This window comes from Pygoscelis adeliae, unplaced genomic scaffold (genome assembly GCF_000699105.1).
Source record: "Pygoscelis adeliae isolate BGI_AS28 unplaced genomic scaffold, ASM69910v1 Scaffold30, whole genome shotgun sequence".
Taxonomy (NCBI): Eukaryota; Metazoa; Chordata; class Aves; order Sphenisciformes; family Spheniscidae; genus Pygoscelis; species Pygoscelis adeliae.
This window is the reverse complement of record NW_008823915.1, coordinates 1,866,141-1,884,264: the sequence shown is the minus strand read 5'-3', so window position 1 is coordinate 1,884,264 and position 18,124 is coordinate 1,866,141. Positions and strand designations below refer to the sequence as shown.

General features: G+C 46.3%; 1 protein-coding gene across 1 annotated transcript in view; it reads left to right on the top strand.

Moving 5' to 3' along the window:
- The window catches only part of INPP5D (inositol polyphosphate-5-phosphatase, 145kDa), a 61,543-nt gene that overhangs the window by 27,164 nt on the left and 16,255 nt on the right, over positions 1-18,124 (top strand). Inside the window, exons 3-14 of the mRNA XM_009319126.1 lie at positions 2,166-2,316; positions 4,416-4,608; positions 5,883-6,023; positions 11,162-11,249; positions 12,008-12,088; positions 12,266-12,337; positions 12,614-12,737; positions 13,871-13,977; positions 14,512-14,614; positions 15,316-15,512; positions 16,312-16,429; positions 16,929-17,025. Coding sequence (XP_009317401.1) covers positions 2,166-2,316; positions 4,416-4,608; positions 5,883-6,023; positions 11,162-11,249; positions 12,008-12,088; positions 12,266-12,337; positions 12,614-12,737; positions 13,871-13,977; positions 14,512-14,614; positions 15,316-15,512; positions 16,312-16,429; positions 16,929-17,025 — 1,472 coding nt within the window. The remainder of the gene's footprint in view (positions 1-2,165; positions 2,317-4,415; positions 4,609-5,882; positions 6,024-11,161; positions 11,250-12,007; positions 12,089-12,265; positions 12,338-12,613; positions 12,738-13,870; positions 13,978-14,511; positions 14,615-15,315; positions 15,513-16,311; positions 16,430-16,928; positions 17,026-18,124) is intronic.

The window sequence follows — 18,124 nt, the reverse complement described above, 5'->3', positions numbered from 1 at the left end:
GAGTCACCATCCCTGGAGGTATTTAAAAGACGGGTAGATGAGGTGCTTAGGGACATGGTTTAAGTGGGCATGGTGGTGTTGGGTTGATGGTTGGACTCAATGATCTCAGAGGTCTTTTCCAACCTTAATGATTCTATGATTCCTGTGAAGTGTTAACCAGTGATTTGTTTCAACACCTCTTGCCTCACAAAAATATAATCCAGTGTTTGCCCAAGCATCACCTTCATGCTGAATGCGACATTTTCCAGTGTATGCGAATAATAAATCTTGATAAATGCAGGAACACCTGGGAGACAGAAAAGGAGGCTGTACAGGCAGAGCTCTCAGAAACATCATACGTATTTGTTATGAAAATGTGTCTTGCTGTGCCTTTAAAGACATGCAGTTGTATTTAAAAATGAAAGATATCTTTGACGGCAGGCCTGAGGGCACTGAAGGCTTCAAATGTGGTTCAGTATTGAAAGCACTGTCCTAATTTCTGGCCTGAGATTTTATTCTTCAGGAAAATTAAAAAGAAATCTTGTTGCTGCTAGGACTCACTGAAGACAATTTTCTGTGTTCTGCTCGCTGTAGTTTATGCTAGCGTTTCTCCTGTTTAATCTCTTGGGTTTGCTACATTTACCTTTTAAACAAAAGAAGTTCACAGATAATAAGAACTGGGCAAACACAAATGGCAGGTAAATAAGCTTGTTCAAACTTGTATTAAAACTTCGTGTGTGTGTTAATTGTTACAGCCAATAATTGCAATCCAAAAAGAAATTAAAACGTCCTGCCTGTTAGTCAGAGGCAGAATGTCTGAAATGTGGCTGTGTAACAAGTTATTTCAAATTGGAGGCAAAGTTTTAATTTGTTATTAACTAACCATGTTTCCTGTGCAAAATCTAGCTTTATGCATGTAAAATAGCACAAGTCAAGCCTGCCATTAGGGTGATCAGGTCTTCCTTTTGATTGCCTACTGCTGCTGTATCCCCAGATGTGAACAGTTCCCAGTGTTGCTCTTTTAAGTCAAGAACAACAGTCTTGCGGGGCTGGAAAACATCTACTCTGCACCATTCTGCCCCTGCTCCTTGATGTTTTGCTGCATGTGTAGACAGGACCTTCTTGGGTTGGTTTCTCTGGGAAAACCTCTTGTCCAGAAAGAGAGCACCCTGCCAGGAAAAGCACTGCTCGTGAAGAGTGATCAGAGCTTCTGTTACATGTTGCTGTTGCCTTGGGTTCGGATGGTACTTAAGCGCAGTTCTGGAGGAACTGCAGAGCTCGCTCTTTTGGTCAGGAGGTCTGTGCTGAGCCATGACAAATCATTTCTCTGTCCTTGGTAGGGCCCTTGGTTGAAGCAATGGGGCAGAACTGCAGGGGTGGCAGCTGTTCCTGCCTGGTGAATCCAGCAGATTTACCGTTCACGCTGATGTGTAGATATAATTGCTCTGAAGCTTTGCCTCTGAAGACCTCTAAAACCTTATCGCTGTGTTTGCCCTCTGCAAGTATCCATTTCCTAAGATTAGTGGCCAGGGCTCTGCTAGAAACAGGTTTAGTCACAGTTAAAATTCAGCTGGCAAGCTCGGTGTCATGCCTGATGCATTCACAGTCCTAGCTGTGTTCTGAGCCTCAGCTTTCTAAATCTTCATTTGAGCATTTTTTCACGTGACAGTACCTTGCTAGCTTGTTTCATTTGAACCTAGTTCTGAGCCTTTGAATCCTGGAAGCGATGCTAACGTCTAGGTTTAGACATGTTTATCTTGCAATTTCACAGAAAAATTCTTCCTGGATACCAGAAAATATAACAGTCCAGGGGTTTTGTGCTCAGTAAAAGAGGGAATGCAAAAATTAATCCGGGAGAATTCTTTGTTTTTAAAGTCTTCCTTTCCTTTGAAGCCAAGCACACTGAATCAAATGAGAGCACTCTTCCATTTGGCTTCAGTGAATCTTTGAGGTTGCCATTTTTGCTGACACTGGCTGGAACGTGTGTGCGTATCTGTTTCTGTTTGTACTGCAGGAGTTGTTCTGCACAGAGCCTGTGGTCAGATGGGCAGTGAGAGCTGGGCTGGCTTTCTCTGGACAGCAGTAGTGGGTTTTTCTCTCTCTCTGACTGTGTTTTCCTTCTGTGAGGAGCAGTGTTTCTGTGGTAGGAAATCCCAGACCGTGACAGCCTCTGTGCTTTGTTTCAGGCATCAGAGGGTGTTCCCGTGAAGTATTTTGAGAACTTGGAGGAACTGATAGAATTTTACAAGAAGGAGAACATGGGTCTGGTATGGCATCTCAAATATCCAGTGCCGCGGGAAGAGGAGGAGGCTGCAGATGAACCAGAGGAGGATGCTGGTAAGAAACCCATGATGTGACTTGGTGATGCAGACCCTTGACACTTACTCTGGACTGGAGATATGCAGGGCAGGCAGGGGGATTAGAGCATGTCATGCAATAAAATGGAGCAGGGCATAGAGAGACCTGAGCTGGCAAGACCTTGAGGCAGTGAGTCCTCATGGCTCTGGGGTGGTACTGCATCTGGAGCATCAGTTTAGCTCACCTGAGGGAATATATTGAAACACTCTGCAGAATTATATTGTATCAGGTGCAGGGCTGACTAATCTGTTGTCCTTCATCTGGGCTCAAACTGTTTATGTCTAGCCATGTCTCTGCACCCCTCTCCCTGCGCTGCATCTGTAGGGCCACTGTCTCAGCAGCAGAGATGCTCCCCTAGAGACTTGGAGCACAGCTCTCTGCAGTGCCACGCACCTGCAGCTGCTGTGGGTCTTGGGTCATCTGAAACTCAGGCCCCCTCATCTGCTGTGATCTAGAGGACGTTTCTAACAGTCATAACCAGAGGGCACAGATCCCGCAGTGGCAGACAGTCTAAGTCTATGCATAGAGGCAGATGTATGATGAAGAGGTGTGACTGGCATCATCCCAGCTATTTTATATGAAATGTCACTGTGGGTTCCTGACACTCACTGGTCTTGGATCATTCCTTGGATTTTTCCTTGGATCTGTCATTGTTCTCCTGAATCCCAGGGGAAGGTCATGCCCACAGAGCCATCCTTCCTGTCCTTTCTGACGTCTGTCTGGAAATTACGAGCATTACAATAAAACTTGTCTGAAGGACATAGTCCTGTGACAGACAGACAGGCATGTGCACTAAAGTAGATTGATGTGCCTGTGTACATTTATGCAATCCAATGGATCTCTAATAGGAGCTGGAAGATTTTGGTGTGCAATTCTCATGAAGAAACAGAAGAAAATTTTGTAAAGCTGCTCAGGAAAGATGTTCCTGTTTTTTGGCCAGCTGCACTGAGTCTCCAGCTCTCAGGGCGGGGGAGGGAACTACAGCAAAAATAATACACAGAGAGGCAAGCAGCAGGGAATGAAGTTCTAGCCAAGACTAAGAGCCTTTAGATGAAGAGATATTAGCACTGGGGGTGGGCTGTTCACGTACAGAATTTAATTTTGTTAAGGCACTTTGGTGCCATTGTGCTGGAGCCATGTAGGGCCTATAGATGTCTGGCCATCTTACACGTAGAATTGCAGAGGTGGAAGATGAGCAGCCAGATACCCTGCAGATGCACCACCCAACTGTGCCATTGCTCAGTGCTGCGGTGGCTCTGTGGGTCACAGCTTCTGCCCAGGAGCAATGGATCAGTTTTGGGTATCTTTTTGTAATGAAAATTCCACCATAACCAGACAAAACCTCACAACTCAACCAGCTATGTATGACAGGTGTAACGGAGTGTCAGAGCAATTGGTATGAAAAGAAAGGCAACTGTGGTTGGGGTAAATGGAGATGAACCCACTCTTTTCCCAGGAGAGAGGGGTATGCTGAGCAACAGGATGACAGAACGGGAAAACCCTTTGTGCTTCCAACTTGATGCCCACAAGACAAGGCAGGATACTCAGCCTTCTGTATTGGATTATGGGGTCTATTTTCTCCATCTGTGTTTGCTTGCTTTAGCTGTTCACTTCTTTCCACTAGCAGCTTCTGGTGCTCGTTCCATCATGCCCCTCCATCCATTCTTCCCCAGTAGCAGATCTCCATGATAATGCTAATAACAGGGATGAGGTACAGCTATGTTCTCTAAGTGTTATATTCAAAGTAACTAATTAACCTTCATAGCTGCTGTGCAGATGGGACAGTCAAACTGACTCAGATGAGATTACACTGCCAGGCAGAGGCATACGCTGCCTGCACGTGAGGTCCAAGCCTGGCAGCTCAGCCCGCTGGTCTCACGCCACTGACATCCCTGAGAACAGGGCTGGGCCAGTATCAAGCCTTGAGCCTTCCAGCTCTGAAATCAGAGACCCTTCAGAAGGGACGGTTTCCGTAGTGACTGCCACTGTGGTGCAGAGTCTGCCCTGCCTGTGGGTGAGGGGGAGGAGGTCAAATTGCCATGCTGGGATGACTGTGCCTTTCCCTTCCTCCTTGCCAGACCTGGTACCCACGCCTCCTATCCTGCCCCCACGCAACATCCTCATGGCATTGCCGAGCAGCGAGACAAAGGTGCCGAGCAGCGAGACAAAGGAGGTATCTTCTCTCCCTGAAAACTCCAGGGTGGCAGATGTTAATAAACTGTCCCTTTCTGAGACACTACTCCAGCGACTGCAGTACCAGGACACAAGCAGGTGAGGATGGCAAGTCACAGGGCTGCAGAATCAGCCTTCAGCCCAGCTCTGCACTTTCTGGACCTCTCTGTTTGGGACAGCTGAGGACCTATTTGATTCAGCAAAGCTACCCCTCATTTATACTACCAAATGAAGAACAGAATCAGATCTACAGTGCGTTGGCTACTTTTTAGAGTCCAGCTGTCATCTAGAAAAAAATATTTTTCTGAAGTATTAAAATCACCAATAGACTTTCTCCACTGAGGTATAGTTTTCTAATATAAAGAATGGTAATATCTGAGAGAACTTGGTGTATTAGCCGTGTGCCTAACCTACAGATTGTATCAGAAAGCACCAGCCAGTCCTCAAAAAGAATAAACTTGTGTGGATTTCCAGGTACTCATACTTGGTGATTTACTCCAGCTACAGGTGTGACTCACATTGTCCCACGTGCTAGCTGTGTCAAATCTGGACATGCACTGAAGCCTTAGAGGAAGCTGCATGACATTTAACGACCAGATCTGCAAAGTTTAAAAATAAAATAAAAATAAAATCAAAAGGCATGCCTGTTGGCAGGGCAGTGGGAGGCTGTGAGCAAACAGTGGTCATGCGTGGCAGCACAGGTCCTGTTGTGGTGGCCCGGTAGCAGCTGGCTGACTGGGAGAAACCCAGTTTTGTTCAGCTGCCTGCACCATTTCATCTGCTAAGCAGCCCACTGGGACTTTCTGCATTTGTTGGGGCACAAGACAGCACATACAGTCTGCCTGGCTCGTCCTTCCTTGTGGTGCTGGACTCCAGGAACCACAGAGACAAGGAGGAGGGGAGCATCCTGTACAGCTCTGTGGTCTCAGCCCCGCTAAGACTGTTTTGGATTGTTTGGAATAAAACCTTCAAAGTGGGGTTTGGTGAGGTGAAAGGGAGTCTTCATCTCCCCAGAGCCCCTGAGCTGCTGACTATTAGCGACCTCGCAGCAGCCTGGCTTTACCTGCCAAGGCTAGTGATCCCACCATGGCTTTGGCAAAGCCAGGCATCACAAGACTTCCCCTGGCATGGTAGCTCAGCAGTCATGGAGGAGAGGATTTGGGGTGAGGAAGAAGGAAGAGGAGAAGGTGTCAGCAGTGTGGTGGGGGATCCATGGTCCAGTTCTGAGAACTACATATTTACACTGAAATCCAAGACAAACTGCCCCCCATCTGTCTGTGCTGGCAGTAGAAGTTTCAGAAAAATAATAAAGCTGCCTGATATTTGGGAGCAGAGAGAACAGCTGGCTTTTGACCTGTCTGTTTCTTTCACAGTGTCTCCGACGAGCATCTTAAACTCATTCAGGATTACCTGCGAGTTCACATCATCAGTGACTTTGAGATGGTGCAGACTGGCTCAAGCAATCTTCCTCAACTGAAGAAACTACTTACCCTTCTTTGCAAAGGACTCTTCAGGTAACTAGAGGCTGGTTTTCAGAGATCAGAGTATAATGCTGTAACACTGTGGTCTAATGTAGGTTCCACGTGCATGCGTCCAGAACCTGCATTTCTGGCATAGGAAATTGGCTTACCCTCAAAAACATTATATTTAGATCTCATGACCTGTGATTCTGGTCCAAAGATGTGAAATCTATATAAAAGACATAGCTCTGACAGTGAAGTTTCCCTGTAGGTGGTTTCAGTCAGTGGAGTATTATTTTTTTATGCTTTGTTTAGAAAGAAACAAAACAAAAAATGCACTGATTAACTGCATAATTTGGTAATGCATAAATGACACCCACACAATTGTCAAGCACAAATCATTTATGGAAACAAGCACATACTGGTGTATAGCTATGTTTTAAGCACTGATTTAAACACTGATCAGCCTATCAGTACTTAAAGGGGGCTTATAAAAAAGATGGGGGCAAACTTTTTAGCAGGGCCTGTTGCGACAGGACAAGGGGGAATGGCTTTAAACTAAAGGGGGGTAGATTTAGACTAGATATAAGGAAGAAATTTTTTACACTGAGGGTGGTGAAACACTGGCACAGGTCGCCCAGAGAGGTGGTGGATGCCCCATCCCTGGAAACGTTCAAGGTCAGGTTGGACGGGGCTCTGAGCAACCTGATCTAGCTGAAGATGTCCCTGCCCATGGCAGGGGGGTTGGACTAGATGACCTTTAGAGGTCCCTTCCAACCCAAACTATTCTATGATTCTATGATTTTTCTTCCTACTAATGCACTGTGAACCTGTAGTGATTCCACTGATGTCAGTGAAGTCCAGCTCAACTGGAAAGAGAAACAAGCCTAGACTACAAATTTTACCTTTCCTATTTATAGACCTTCCAGGTCCCAAACAGGAAAACTCCGACAGGGAACTAAAACCTTGCAGAGCTCCCTCTTTCTCTGGTGGAAGGATGTGATTTCCCCCCTTGCTGCTTGTAAGCAAATGAGGAGATTAGTCCACACTTTTGCAGAGATCTTGGAGCACTCTATGGCAGAGGGTACATACTTCCACACTTGTATCTGTGGCTTGCAATACCCTTCTCTCCAGTGTATTTAGAAGTGAGGCTGATAGTGCTACTGGCCTGATCTTGTTCTCCTAGAGCTCACCAAGGCTGAAGAAAGGGCTAAAATGAGGGATGGATACTGCTGATTTGCTTGGCTTTAACACATGGAAGGAAGGCAGGGAGTGAGTGAGGTGCTCAGCTGTTTGGGACCACGATTACTCCCCTGATGTGGTGGGAACTGTGCACGTTTTACCAGGCAAAGGGGAGGAATATGCAGCTCTGCTCCTTCTGCCAGAAGTCAGCCGCCCACAGACAAGCCCCTGGCAGGACTGAGGACAGGTTGTGCAAAGAGCTGCCCTTCTGCACCCTGCTTGAGGGTTTTGCTTCTCTACGCCCACAGAAGGGGAGACCCAGGTGGCTAGCTAAGAATAAACCTGAACAATGGAAACTAAAATCTAATGAAATCACAAGTGAGAGTTTTGTGTTACTAAAATACCTCCAGTACTGCTGTTCTGATGATGGCTGGCTTTTTCTGTTTCCAACTTCTTATTCTACTTCACCTTATCTGGGTTTCACAACCCTACTCCTCATAAATGTACATGGGATGGCAAGAAAGGAGATGCAACAGGTCCACAATCCTCTCAAGTGTCAGGACACCTCTTACATTTCCAGATTTTTTGTAGGTTTTTTTGGTGACTGGACTTTGCAAAGCGTCATCCTAGAACAGAGCTGGGTGAGTTCTTCTGCTGGTGGAAGCCTACTGAGCACAGGGGCACTGCACCACCCCAAACACAGCAAAGGGCAAGCTGCCTGCCCTCTGTCCTGGTGACTGCATGTAGTTATGGAAATCTATGTCCTCATGCAGTTCTCCCCCCCGCCTTCCCCAGCATTTTCTCCCCATACTTGCATTATCTCAGTTAGACAGAGCTGCCTTCTCAATTTTTTTCATGAAGGTCCAGAACTGCAGGCTGTTTTCAGTCCCAGTCAGATCTCTCTGAGGAACCTCTCCCCCTCTGTTCAGATTGTCCCATGAATCTCTACCATACGGCCAAACTATTTGCTTACCTTCAGCTGGCTAACAGATGCTTGGGTAACTTATTGTTTTCTGCTGTCTTAATCTCCAAGGCTGTCTGGGGTTTTAGCTTACTTCCTTTATCAGACTTCTGAACTCAAATTTAATCAGTGGCATTACCTAAATTTAGTTTTTATTTACCTCAGCTTTCTTCAGCTGTGCAGGGATTCCAGCTGAATGTACAGGTAATTCCTAGGCTGCTTCTCAGTGGCTGTGTCCTCTTTTTCTTAATAATATTCAATTTCATTATTTTCACAATATTTGAGAATAGGTTAAAAAAACAAACAAACAACAAGAAGAAATGTTAATTGGCACAGCTTGAGCTCTTTCACTGGAGTTGAAGCTCCTTTGAATTTCCTGGCACTGCCGAGGGTTACAAATGTGCAGGCAGACACTCGCTGTGGCTGAGCTGACCCCGGCTGTTAGTGAGCCACACTGATTTGCTGTGAATCTGAGGTTTTTTGCGATGCTGTATTCTGGCTTCTTCCAACCTCCCAGAGCCCAGCTGTGCCATCTTTCAGGGACACTCTCAGACACACTGCCGTCACTGTGAAAAATGAGCATCCCGATGCCCTTTGGCTGACTCACTTCTGTGTTTTGATACTGGGCTGTGGGTAAGCACTGACTGCCAATGTTAGCAAGGTAGAGGGGATGCATACTGGAGCTGCTCAGTGATTAGGAAAAGAAAAGAGCTTATAGTGAACCATGGGGTTGGGAGTTGGGCCAACTGTTTGTGAACAGTCTGTGCCTTTTGCAGTTCATGTATTATCCATGGACAGGTGCAGGACCCATTTCTGACCAAGGAGCTCAAGCACAGCTGGGCCACAGCAGACTGCGAGTGCAGAGTTTGTGATCTCTTCCCTTCAACCCTCCTCACCACTGATCCCTGATTAATTCAGCAAGGACCAGGCCCCAGTGTGCATTAGAGACATTGGAAGCTGGTTTTAACTCTGTTGGAAGCTGCTACTACCTTCTAAGGGTATAGCTGTGGCCAAGGGGGTCAGGACAGCAATGGCACATCTTCTTATCACAGCCCAGGGGACAACAGGCCACCGCTCTTGGGAAGGGCTGTTCACCCTGGCAGCTCATATACTTAAAATGAAACAAAACAGAGACTTGGAAGGCTGATGGGTACTTTTGTGAAGCATTCAGTGCTAAAATAAATTGCATACAAGGGTTTCCTTAGTCAGGGGAATCCTCTAGGGGCCGGAAAGCTGACTCATGGAGAGCTTGGTGCCGGTGCAGCAAAGAGTGGGGACTACCCATACAAGTGGACTTTGTTCAGAGTTCCCTACCAGCTTTAAGTGAAAAACACTTAACAGTGGCCTGTTCAGCCTGCTCCTGTCTGAAGCCGTCATTTGGTCATCGATCACTGCTCTGCATGCTCTTCTTCATTCTCCCTCACTGGATAATTTCCATGTGGAGCTTTTTAAGGCAGCTTCTCAAGCACTTGTGATACCAGCACTTGTGCATTCATATGTGGATACACAGGTTTCTGACACTTCAATGAAGATCACTACATGTATTTCCTTTATACTATCAAGAGAAGAAAACAAAAGGAGTTATAAGTGCAATTAAAACCACTTTGTGGTTTTGTTGAGTTTGAACACTTTCAGATGCTCTTCCCCCATCCTGACATGCATGCTACATATTGTACTGTACAGTAAACAGAGGGCAGTTTTCCCATGAGAAATCATTTCTGAACTGCTTCAATCAGCTGTTGCTCTGTGTTTTCGAGAGATGGCCTACATGTCCTGCACTCTTGGTCACAGTAAATATCCTTTCATTCTTTTCAAACTGAACTTCATACTACAATGCTCCTGTAACTGCCTGCAGCCTCCTGGGGCCTGACTCCATGGCTGCAGAAATCAATGGGAGCTTTGGGTTTGGGGCCAGAGCCATTTGCAGTGACACTGGCCCTAGGTGATCCAAAGCTGTACTTCTTGTACTTCTTGTACTTCTGTATGCCCCATGGCAAGTCTTCCAGACTGAAATTTCAAACATGAGTGCTTAATTTAGACAATTAATCATCCATGGTTCAGCACCTAGACAAATATCTAAGCTTCAGACAGGCATACTTTTGCTTTGGAGCACTTTCCCCAACAAACAGGGAGTAAAATCCGGTCCATTCAGACTTAGGAAAGTGAGGGAAATCATTAATATCCACTGTTGACTAGGCACAATACAAGCATCCTAGCACTGCTCCCCACCATCACCTTCCTTTTGACCTGCACTCCCTGGCTGCTCTTTCCATGATAAGTCTTGTCATTATCGGAGCACGGCTTCTGTGCCAAATTCATACAACAGCGTTTTGACAAATGAGCATCCTGTGGAATATAATTGGGAAATGCTGAAGGAATCTCATTGTAACCCACGAATGGTTCCCGTTCAAGAGATTAAAGGCTGGCTCTTTCACCCCCTTGCCGCGCCTGGCCCCTCTTGTCATGTGAGCTGAAAAATTTGAAAATTAGTTTCCTTTTTGCCCAGTGTCCCCAGCATCCTGTGTCAGCCTCAGCAGCTGTGCACGGACTGTGCAAAACCGAGCTGCTCCTGCTGCTGGGGCATTCACAGGCACCAAACTTCACAGGGCTTTGAGATTTTTGAGTGTGCTTTGATCTATGAGTTGGCATAGTTGGGTGGACGCTGGTTTTACACAGTGTTCTCTGGTTTGGCCCAGACTGGGACATCTTTCTAGGAAGATTTAAGAAGTTACCACCTCCAAAGCAAAACCCAAGGAACAGCCAGTATGCCCATGCCTCGGCCATTGCAAGGCAAAGTCAGCTGCCTAACTCTAAGTTGCCTTCATTGGCAGTGTCACTAAGGCAGCTGAGAAATGCTCTCCTCACCCATCCCACCAACGCAGAGGGCAGTAAGCAGCAGAGGACAAGAGCATGACACATGGCGAGCGCAGGCCTAGTGTGAATGTGTGCCTGTAGTCTCTGCTGCATGGCTTTGTCCAAAGAGACCAAGTGCTAACCTACCCAGGGACCCGACTGCAGCCTTAGACCTCTTCCATGTCTCTGTTCCCAGTGAAGCCTCTAGGACTCTCCCATCTCTGGAATCCATCCAGAAGGTGTTTGAGCAGCAGCTGCACCCTGGTATCCATCAGCGCTCACAAGTAAGTCGGCTGGAAGGTGGGAAAAGGAGAAGAGAGAGGAGTGCGGGTGGCTGTCAGCACAGGGGGAGGGAAGGGTTCTGGTTGCACAGCAATGACCGGTGGGATTCAGGTGATCAGTTACCACTTCTGTTCTCTCTAGCCTCTTTCTGGCTGCAGTGCAGAGGGCACACAGTGAGTTATATCCCCACAGTTTCATTTATCCCATAGTCCACTCTGCCTGCTCTCCCTTCCTGCCTCAGAGGAAAGTGCAGCGAACTGCCTGAGGACTTCCACCTCCCCATCCTCCCTCAGCCTGTAGGCTAGGACTGCACTTCTCTTTCCATAAACTTCACTCCAGGATGTTTCACTGCCAAATCCTTCCTTCCCCCAGCCCACTTAAGTCCCATGACCTTCCTCTTCCTGCCAGTAGCCCAGAAAACCAAAAGTCCAGGACTTCTGTATGTTGAGCCCTGGACCTGGTCATACAAACCTGTCCCCCAGCAGCAAGCTGACTCCCTTGCATGCCCAACTGCCTCTAACCTAAGGACAAGGTTTGCAAATTTTTCCTTCCACCCTCCCATACTTCTGCATGTTCAGCCACCTCTGTGCTCTTGTGCTGCCTGTCATGGATTAGAGCGGCAGAGGCACAAGTGCTGCCCCTTGCTCTGTGTGCGAGGTGTTCCTGGGGCGAGACTGCTGCGCTTCCAGGCCATGCCCTGTGGGTTTGGTAATTATGCATCTCTCTCTCTCTCTTTTTGTTTCTATGTTGCGGTTATCAGATGCTCGGTGAAGCTAGTCCAGTCAATATTGTATTGAAACTCAATCAGCTGATTTCTTTGCTGTCTTCCATTGAAGAAAAGGTAGAGTTCTAAAGCTATTTTATATTATCTTCGTGTCATCTTTTGCCTCTAGTTATGTTTCTTGTTCATCATCAGTGCAATGCTCTGCTACAGTAAGATTTCTTTTCTCCGACTTAGTTACTCTCAATGTAGTGCAGAATACCAAATGCAATTTGGTACACATAAATTCTTTTACAGGTGAAAACACTGTTGATTGAAGGTCCTGATTCAACACACCGACGCTCCCTTATCCCCCCTGTCACTTTTGAGGTAAATGTACTTCTTTAACAACACTGATCACAATGTGGAAGGACAGTAATGCAGATTTATGTCAGTATCTCAGCTCCTCGGAGCGTTGGTATGCCGCCACAGAGATAACAGCTATTCCTGGATGTTGTTTAGCACCATCCAAATGCTTAAGAGATGTCTAGTGGGATTGGCATAACGACGATATGTGTGCATGAATTTAGGCAAGTGTTGCATTTGTAATACACGTGACTGAAGTGTAGAAGATAGCTTGTGAAAAATCTCTCTGTCTTCCAATAGGTGAAAGCTGACTCCCTAGGAATTTTCTCAAAAATACATCTCAAAGTTGATGTGGAAATGGGAAAACTGATTATCAAGAGAGCTAAGGATGGTCCAGAAGACAAGTTTTATACCCACAAGAAAAGTAAGATGCTTAAGGTCACAAATGCTGGACTAGACTCTTGGTCCCTTGGATGGTGGGGAGGGGTTCCCTTTGGCCCCACTGAGGGCAAGGTTTGGCCCAGAGTGCAGATATTTCTGCTAGGTCCTGGGTGTTGTGCAAGGCTCCAGTCAGTCTAGACTGCCTATCCCCAAAGTGGCCTGCAAAGAGCAGGGAGTCATTACTGGGGTAACCAATTTTCACAAATTGTTTTAGACCTGGCCTCCTGGTCTAAATGAAGACAGTGGTAGCAGGACTGCAAGGGAGCAGGTTTTGACAGAAGATTCCCCATAGAGCTGGTTGCAATAAACACGTTTTCTACTGAAAAGCAGTATCACTGGAAAAAAAACAGTCTGCAGGAACATATTGACTTCTGTGATGATTTTTGATGGTAGAAAGCCAGATACTCAGTTTCAGCAACATTTTTCAGTGAATTTCCCCTTGATATTTTTTTTTTTTTTTTTTTTTTTTTTGTACGTGAATCAATATCTCTACTGATGAGCAATGCCAGTTTGGTCTGTGAAAGCCCAATTCAAACAACTTCCCTTTTTTTTCTGTTGTGTTTCTGGACAGGCAGCTCACTGAGATTGAGCCAAACAGGGTAGGATTTATCAGAGAGTAAACGATGCCCTTGGGCTCTCTCCTGCTAGAAAATCAACCTGTTGCTGGCAGTGATTGAAAAGATTAGCTTTCATGTGTGGCTTTCTCCAGCTGGTGTTCATAATTACTTAGCTGCTATTTTAGATGGGGAGGAATCACCTTTACCACCAAATGAGGTTTTACCTCCTCTTTCACAGATGGGGAAGGAATATATGTAGGCTGGCTCAGGTTACAGAGAGATTGCCTGCAGGAAGCCAAGGCTTCACTTCAGACTGCAGGGCTTGCTATGGACAAGAGCTCCAGGCAGAATGAGTTTTGGGGGTCCTCTTCACTTCAGAGTCCAAATCTATTCCTATAGGGAACAGGATTAAGCAACATTAAAATGTAGTTATGCGGGGCAAAGTGAGCCTCAGACATAAAAGACCATGTAAGTCCTGAGCCTGCGAGCAGGGTCCTGTTAGTTTTAGTGGGATTCTAGTTTCAGTGACTGCAGCTCATGACACCCAGTCTCTGTTTAGTCTTGCAGCTTATCAAGTCCCAGAAGGTCCCTAACAAACTGGTGATTGTGCTGGAAACAGAAAAAGAAAAAACTCAGCGGAAGGAATATGTTTTTTCTGATTCCAAGGTACATACACAGTGTTTCCTTCCTGCCAGCCTGGAGCAGGTACCTGGGTGGGAGTGGCACAAGGGGCATTCCTTGGCAGAAAGAGGAACTGTTGAAGGACGGTGGTTGGCTTTGCAAAAATGAAATTCCTCCTTTGTTCTGGAAACATCCAGAAAATGAACAAATGTACTGTGTAAAGGGAGAAACTGGAGAGGGCAAGGTGCTGTCACTGAGGCAGGAGAACAGAGTGTCAGCAAGCAGTGAGGAGATGAGGCAAGGAGTCGTGCCATGGTAGCTGCAAAAAGGTTCATACAGACAAACAAGACGAAAGTCTAGGCTTTCTTCTGACCAGCTCAGCACTTGTTAAAGTAATGCACAAGCTAAGTGCCTAAGAAAGTACCACAGGAAAGACAGCCTCTTTGAAGGTTTCAGGATAGTGGAGAGCTAATCTGCCCTTCAAATATGCTGGGAATTTCCTGGTTCAGCTAGTTTTTCAAGAGGTTGTGTTGGAGGAGTTAAGCATCTCATTAATTGTCTCTGCTCCTCCCTGTCTAGAAGAGAGAAGGGTTCTGCCAACTTCTGCAGCAGATGAAGAATAAACACTCGGAGCAACCAGAGCCTGATATGATCACCATCTTCATTGGGACCTGGAATATGGGTATGGGCTCCCTTCAGACATGGGTGTTCCTTCAGACACTTGCCAAAATGTGTGCTCACCTGCCATGATGAGCTCCAGACACTGTGTGTGTTCTTTAGCAGATCTGTACACCAGGGTTGTCTTCCAGTGGGACAGGGGAAGAGCTGATCTCTAGGCTTATTCTTGCATGCTGTTTGACACTTTTCATGGTTCCAGTCAAAGGACCATAAAGTTGGCCCTGATGGGTACTGAAGGATTCCTCCAGTGATAGGGAATTGTGGCTGGCACAAAGCTGGTGTAGCAGTGTACGCTTCCACCTTGCAGAAGGGGCAGGAGCAATTCCAATAACTGCATGTCAGCTGCTTCTGAACCTGACAAGGGTTGTTTTTTCCATTTTGGGAGAAAAGCCTGGTTCAACTGCTGTAAGGTGAGCTGTCTGTGCTCAGTCATACTTAAGGGGTAAGGTAAAGGCAGTGTCAGGCCAGGAATACAGCTCCCTACCTTTACACTTGGCTAGCCTTGACCTTGGTAAGCTAATGAAACAGAGGAGGATGGTCAAAGCAGAGTCACTCCTTCATCAGTGAGTCAGGTGGGGTCATCTTTGTCATCTTAGAGTAGTGTGCCCTGGCTGATATGAAACTGATATGGGACAGAGTGAATGTGAAGCCTGTTATTTCTGTTCATACACACCCTGCCTTTGGTGTTTGGTTTGTTAATAAAAGGTGCTGCACCACCCCCAAAGAAGATCACCTCCTGGTTTCTCTCAAAGGGACAGGGGAAGACCCGTGATGACACTGCTGACTACATTCCTCATGACATATATGTGATTGGCACCCAGGAGGATCCCCAAGGAGAGAAGGAATGGCTGGAGACCCTGAGGCAATCCCTGCAAGAAATCACCAGTATCAGCTTCAAAGTGGTGAGGGGTTATTCCAGCTATTGCACATAACTCAGGCATATGAGGAGAGTACATGTTGTGCAAATAAAGGAGACAGAGGAATAAGTGGCATTTTGCCTACACTTCCTCCCCCTCCCTCCCTTTATTGTCATTGCATTTGGATGAGGGAGACTGAACTGAATCTGTCTGTGGACTCCATGAGATCTTCCCCTGGAGCTGGCTAGGTGGGCATATTGCTATGGACAGTGACTCCCACTGCCAAAGCAGGGACCCTGCCATGAAGCTCCTCTGCCTGCCAGCCTGGGAGCAAAGGGCAGATGCTGAGCATCTGAGTCAAGTGGTGGTGATATTTTGACCTTCATAAAGGAGGAGACTGTAAAACTTTCTCAGCCAGCTGTAGCCTAGATCCCTCCCTAGGCTATTGCACTTTCAAAATAGGATGTAAGAGCACACAGGCACAATCATAAAAGAAACTGAACCTTATTAAGACCAGGTTTGGACATTCCTGAGTTTCAGTGATGTCAAGAAACAAATCTAAGCATATCTGGAAGGCCGCAGGAGAGCAGGACTTAAGACTCTCATGGTGATTGGGAAACTATATTTTGTGCAAGTAAGGCAATCCAATGATTAACTAGAAAATAGCACTAGAAAATAGCTAGGTCCTTCCTCCCACCTTTGATTAAAATGACTGAAAGCAGATCCTGAGCACAGGAAGAAAATTTGTGTAGAAGTACTACAGAAGGAGTCAGGAAGGCTGCAGCTACAGCGCAGTTCGCAGGTACATGCAGAAATATAACCTCTAACCTTCTCATCCCTGCAGATAGCAATTCATACCCTCTGGAACATCAGGATTGTTGTACTGGCCAAGCCAGAACATGAGAACCGGATCAGCCACATCTGCACAGACAACGTGAAGACAGGCATCGCAAACACACTGGGTGAGGAACAGACCCGGTCTTGTCCAAAGGACTGAGATCTGTTCAGTCTGTGCCAATACTGCCCTTGAAATGGAACAGTTCTTTCTCCACAAGACTCCTTTGACTACATTTATGTGATACTAGTGTTACTAAAGTTATATCCCGCTAGCACTGATTATATCTTACCCTGTAAGGGAGGAAATCTATTTGTGTCTATATTTAGCGCGTATATATATATATTTATATTCCCAGCAAACACCTTTGACTGGCTATTGGATTGCTCTTTCTGGGTTTCACGAGGAAATTGCACTTCTTTCCCTTCAACTAATTTTTTTTAGCACCCTTAGCAAATTTGTTACCACGTGCTGTATGTATTAATTCTTTCTGTGCTGATTAAGTCAACTTATTTCTCTTCTCCATCCTCCACTTCACTTAAGATGTGCTAGGTGCTTTATTATCTTTGCTAGACTCAGCCTGGAGGTGGATCGATTTCTTGACGTTTTTGGCTTATCTTTTCCAGGTAATAAAGGAGCTGTGGGGGTGTCATTCATGTTTAATGGAACCTCCTTTGGGTTTGTTAACAGCCATTTGACTTCAGGAAGTGAAAAGAAACACAGGTAAGATACATCCTCCCCTCTCAAAAATGGATGTTGACCCAGGGTGAAATTCTCTGGGCCATGCTTGGAAGGAAGGCCCTCCAGTCACAAGCATGTTTTCCTGACCATAAAAATTTGTTAAATGTCTCCTGGGAGGGCAACCTGTGCTAAAGACCCTGCCCACTGTGTCACCATTTAAATGAGGGACTTCTGCTATATGGCCATACCACATAGGTGCAGGTGAAATGAACAGCAAAATTATTTCAGAACCAAGTTTAAAGGTCTTGCACAATACTTGAGTGACTTGTCATGCAAGCCCAGTACATAAGGAAAACAGTTCCCTGATCTACAGTGTTTTGGAGAGATGTGGGAAGGCTTTTCCCATCCCAGAATAATGTGCTGAAGGGGACTGTCTGCCTCCTCGCTGTAGGCAGTGCTGCAAGCATGGGAGCTGTGGTGCGCCCTGGGGCACAGCTGAGAAAGATCTTGCTAGGCAGAGCATGCTGTCAGGAATAGCAAGAGGGAAGCGTGTAGCACAGAAATATCTCCATGGTGGCTAATTCTTTATACCCAGCTGTGAAATGAGTTTCCATGGTCTAGGCAGGTTCTGTGCAGCACAGGACTGGAAGGCAAAGATCCCGATGTTGGTGGGAGATCTGTGCCCACACTGAGAGGAGCTGGAGCAGTTGGAAGGAGAAAGCAAAGAGGACTTGAAATGAAGAGGTTGGCTTTGCCATCCTTCCCAGTCCAGGACCCAGAAAACAGATGGTGTGGGATTTCTGCACAGGGTCTTTGCCACTGATGGAGTTAACTTCTATGGAAAGGTTCCCCAGGGCCTAGAATAGCTGCCAAAATCTAGTTAGAATCGTAGAATAGTTTGGGTTGGAAGGGACCTTTAAAGGTCATCTAGTCCAACCCCCCTGCAATGCGCAGGGACATCTTCAACTAGATCAGGTTGCTCAGAGTCCCGTCCAACCTGACCTTGAATGTTTCCAGGGATGGGGCATCCACCACCTCTCTGGGCAACCTGTGCCAGTGCTTCACCACCCTCAGTGTAAAACATTTCTTCCTTAGATCTAGTCTAAATCTACCCCCCTTTAGTTTAAAGCCATTCCCCCTT